The sequence below is a fragment of the Larus michahellis genome, unplaced genomic scaffold, assembly GCF_964199755.1.
Source record: "Larus michahellis unplaced genomic scaffold, bLarMic1.1 SCAFFOLD_593, whole genome shotgun sequence".
NCBI classification, from domain to species: domain Eukaryota; kingdom Metazoa; phylum Chordata; class Aves; order Charadriiformes; family Laridae; genus Larus; species Larus michahellis.
Genome location: NW_027436351.1, coordinates 7,438 through 12,170, shown reverse-complemented (window position 1 = coordinate 12,170; position 4,733 = coordinate 7,438). Strand labels below are relative to the sequence as shown.

General features: G+C 67.3%; 1 protein-coding gene across 1 annotated transcript; it reads left to right on the top strand.

Annotated features, from left to right (window-relative positions):
- Positions 1 to 620: 620 nt before the first annotated feature.
- On the top strand, positions 621 to 4,388 carry LOC141737242 (uncharacterized). Its single transcript, XM_074571903.1, has 3 exons — positions 621 to 630; positions 745 to 1,553; positions 2,995 to 4,388. The coding sequence occupies exons 1-3, from the start codon at positions 621 to 623 to the stop codon at positions 3,184 to 3,186; spliced, it is 1,011 nt and encodes a 336-aa protein (XP_074428004.1). The 3' UTR covers positions 3,187 to 4,388.
- Positions 4,389 to 4,733: the final 345 nt, after the last annotated feature.

Here is a 4,733-nt window from a genome sequence, read left to right as displayed (position 1 = left end):
TACTGGGCTGTACTGCGAGACTGTACTGGGCTGTACTGGGTTGTACTGAGCTGTACTGGGCTATACTGGGCTGTACTGGGCTGTACTGGGATGTACTGGGCTATACTGGGGCGTACTGGGAAATACTGGGCTGTACTGGGAGGCTGTACTGGGCGGCTGTACTGGGCTGTACTGGGATGTACTGGGTTGTACTGGGCTCTACTGGGCTCTACTGGGCTCTACTGGGGCATACTGGGAAATACTGGGGCGTACTGGGAGGCTGTACTGGGCTGGACTGGGTTGTACTGGGCTGTACTGGGGTGTACTGGGCTCTGCGGGGCTCTACTGGGGCGTACTGGCCTATGCTGGGCTGTACTGGGAGGCTAGACTGGGCTGTACTGGGCTCTACTGGGGCGCACTGGGAAATACTGGGCCGTACTGGGCTGTACTGGGCAATACTGGGCTGTACTGGGAGGCTGTACTGGGGTGCACTGGGGTGTACTGGGGTGTACTGGGTTCTACTGGGCTCTACTGGGGTGTACTGGGAAATACTGGGCTGTACTGTGAGGCTGTACTGGGTTGTACTGGGTTGTACTGGGGTGTACTGGGCTCTACGGGGCTATACTGGGGCGCATTGGGCTATGCTGGGCTGTGCTGGAAGGCTAGACTGGGCTGTACTGGGCTGTACTGGACTATACTGGGGCATACTGGGAAATACTGGGCTGTACTGGGAGGCTGTACTGGGTTGTACTGGGCTGTACTGAGCTGTACTGGGCTGTACTGGGCTATACTGGGCTGTACTGGGCTATACTGGGGCGTACTGGGAAATACTGGGCCGTACTGGGCAGCTGTACTGGGCTGTACTGGGCTGTACTGGGGTGTACTGGGGAATACTGGGGTATACTGGGAGATTGTACTGCGCTGTACTGGGTTGTATTGGACTGTACTGGGCTGTACTGGCATGTACTGGGGAATACTGGGCTGTACTGGGAGACTGTACTGGGCTGTACTGGGCTATACTGGGGTGTACTGGGAAATACTGGGCTGTACTGGCACATACTGGCTTATACGGGGCCATACTGGGCCGTACTGGGCCGTACTGGGCCGTGCCGCGCCATGCCGCGGTGGCCGTGCCGTGCCGTACCGCGCCGCGGTGGCCGTACCCAACTTCTGTAGCCGCCCGCCGCGCCGCGGTGGCCACGCCACGAAGGGGCTGCGTCGCGGTGGCCGTACCCTACTTCTGTAGCCACCCGCCGCGCCGCGGTGGCCACGCCACGAAGGGACCCCGGCGCCTGCACCCGGCGCTGAGGTGTCCCCCCCCCCCCCGGGGGGTTCCCGGCAGAGCTGGAGCAGCTGTACCTGGGGCTCCGGCGCGGGGGCGAGCAGGTGCCGGGGGGGCCGGCGGGGGCCGCGGCCGTGGCCTGGAAGTGGCGCCGCAGCCTGCGGGAGCTGGACTTGGCCGGTCGCGCCTTCGGCCAGCAGGACCTGGCCCGCGCCCTGGCCGCCTTCGGCCCCCGCTCCCCCCTGCGCTCCCTCGACCTGGCCGCCACCAAGGTCACCCCCGGCGCGCTCAGGTCAGCACCCGGCGCGGGGCGGCGGAGGGGGGGGGGCGAGGGGACGCGGCGGCGGGGGGGGGGGGACACGGGGACGTGGTGGTGGTGGGGGGGGGGGGTGGCCCCTCTGTCCCTTGTGGGGTTGGTGTGGTGTCCCCCCGTCCCTCGGGGGTTGACCTGGTGTCCCCCTGCCCCCATGGGTTGACCTGGCGTCCCCCCAGTTCCTCTTGGGTTGACCTGGCGTCCCCCTGCCCTGCACGGGTTGACCTGGTGTCCCCCCTGTCCCCCATGGGTTGACCTGGCGTCCCCCCATCCCTCGTGGGTTGACCTGGTGTCCCCCCGGTTCCTCATGGGTTGACCTGGCGTCCCCCTGCCCCGCACGGGTTGACCTGGTGTCCCCCCATCTCTTGTGGGTTGACCTGGCATCCCATCCCTCGCGGGTTGACCTGGTGTCCCCCTGTCCCTCATGGGTTGACCTGGTGTCCCCTCATCTCGTGTGGGTTGACCTGGTGTCCCCCTGCCCCCATGGGTTGACCTGGTGTCCCCTGTCCCCCATGGGTTGACCTGGCGTCCCCTCATCCCTCGTGGGTTGACCTGGTGTCCCCCCCATCCCTCATGGGTTGACCTGGTGTCCCCCATCCCTCGTGGGTTAACCTGGCGTCCCCCTGCCCCACACGGGTTGACCTGGCGTCCCCCCGGTTCCTCGTGGGTTGACCTGGCATCCTGTCCCATGTGGGTTGACCTGGTGTCCCCCCAGTCCCTCGCGGGTTGACCTGGCGTCCCCCTGTCCCCCATGGGTTGACCTGGCGTCCCGCCATCCCTCGCGGGTTGACCTGGTGTCCTCTCATCTCTTGTGGGTTGACCTGGTGTCCCCCAGGCCCTCATGGGTTGACCTGGTGTCCCCGTGTCCCCCATGGGTTGACCTGGTGTCCCCCCGGTTCCTCATGGGTTGACCTGGTGTCCCCCTGCCCCACACGGGTTGACCTGGCGTCCCTCCGGTTCCTCGTGGGTTGACCTGGTGTCCCCCTGTCCCCCATGGGTTGACCTGGCGTCCCCCCATCCCTCGCGGGTTGACCTGGCATCCCCCCGGTTCCTCATGGGTTGACCTGGTGTCCCCCTGCCCCACACGGGTTGACCTGGCGTCCCCCCGGTTCCTCATGGGTTGACCTGGCGTCCCCCTGCCCCACACGGGTTGACCTGGTGTCCCCCTGTCCCCCATGGGTTGACCTGGCGTCCCCCCATCCCTTGTGGGTTGACCTGGTGTCCCCCGTCCCTAGTGGGTGGACCTGGTGTCCCCCTGCCCCACACAGGTTGACCTGGCGTCCCCCCATCCCTCGCGGGTTGACCTGGCATCCCCCCGGTTCCTCATGGGTTGACCTGGCGTCCCCCCCCGTCCCCCATGGGTTGACCTGGTGTCCCCCCGTCCCCCATGGGTTGACCTGGCGTCCCCCCGCCCCCCCAGCGGCCTCCTGGCCTGCCCGGACCTGACCTACCTCAACCTCTCCTCCTGCCGCCACCTGCCCCGCGGCACCAAGAGGCCCCACCGGGGTCGCCAGGAGGTGCAGCGCTGCCTGCGGCTCTTGGCCGACCTGCCCCACGGCGCGCCCCCCGAGGGACGGGGCGAGGAGGGGCGCAAGGAGGAGTCGCTCGGTGAGGAGGAGCCCGACGAGGAGCTCGAGGAGGAGCCCCCCCAATGGGGATCCCCCCAATGAGCCCCCCAACGAGGAGCCCCCCAACAAGGAGCCACTCAATGAGGAGGCCAATGAGGACCCCCCCCCAATGAGCCACTCAACGAGGAGCCCCCCCAACAAGGAGCTCCCCAACGGGGAACCCCCCCAGTGAGGAGCCCCCCAACGAGGAGCTCGAGGAGGAGCCCCCCCAATGGGGAACCCCCCAACGAGCCCCCCAACAAGGAGCCCCCCAATGAGCCGCTCAGTGAGGAGCCCCCCCAACGAGGAGCCCCACAACAAGGTGCTCAATGAGGAGCCCCCCCAATGAGGAGCCCCCCAATGAGCCCCCCAACAAGGAGCCACTCAATGAGGAGGGCAATGAGGACCCCCCCAATGAACCACTCAATGAGGAGCCCCCCAACAAGGAGCTCCCCAACGAGGACCCCCCCCAACGAGGAGCCCCCCAATGAGGTGCTCAATGAGGAGCCCCCCAACAAGGAGCCTCCCAATGAGCCCCCCCAACGAGGAGCCCCCCAACGAGCTGCTCAATGAGGAGCCCCCCCAATGAGCCCCCCAACAAGGAGCCACTCAATGAGGAGCTCAACGAGGAGCCCCCCAATGAGCCCCCGAACAAGGACCCCCCCCAACGAGGAGCCCCCCAACGAGCTGCTCGGTGAGGAGCCCCCCACAATGAGCCCCCCAACGAGGAGCTCCCCAACAAGGAGCTCCCCAACGAGGACCCCCCCCCAATGAGGAGCCCCACAACGAGCCACTCAACGAGGAGCCCCCCCAACGAGGACCCCCCCCAATGATGAGACCCCCAACAAGGAGCCCCACAACGAGCCCCTCAACGAACCCCTCAACGAGGAGCCCCCCAACGAGGAACCCCACGGCAACGAGCCCCCAACGAGGAGGCCCCCAATGAGGAGCCCAACGGGGAGCCCCCCCACGAGCCCCCCAGCCAGGAGCCCCCCCAGTGACTCTCCCAACCAGGAGCCCCCCATGATGATGACGCCGCCCCCCCCCCGCCGTGAGGAACCCCCCAACGAGGACCCCCCCCAGTGACACGCCCCCCAGTTTTGTACCCCCCCCCCCCACTTTGTGCCCCCCAGTTCTGTGGGGTCTCCCCACTGCCGGGTGCGGCGCAATAAAGGGCTCCGGACCCCAACGGTGGTGCCCCCCCAAAGCCGTGCCCCCCAACCAGTGGTGGTCCTCCATGGGGCTGCCCCACAACCATGGTGGTGGTCCATGGGGCCGCCCCACACCAGCGGTGGTCCTCCATGGGTCTTCTCCCCACCAGTGGTGCCCCCCCCAAAGCTGTGCCCCCCCAACCAGCGGTGATCCTCCATGGGGCTGCCCCACACTGGTGGTGCTCCTCAGCCCCCTCCCGCCCCACCAGTGGTTCTCCCCATAGCCCTGCCCCACAGCGTCGGTGCCCCGTGACGGCGGTACCCCCCCACCCCCAGCTGGTGATGCTCCCCACCAGCAGGCGCTATGGGGCAGGATGGGCTCTATGGGGCAGGACGGGCTT

Coding starts and splice junctions, on each gene's coding strand:
- LOC141737242 (XM_074571903.1), top strand. Junction 1,554..2,994: donor GTCACCCCCGGCGCGCTCAG/GTCAGCACCCGG, acceptor CCGCCCCCCCAG/CGGCCTCCTGGCCTGCCCGG.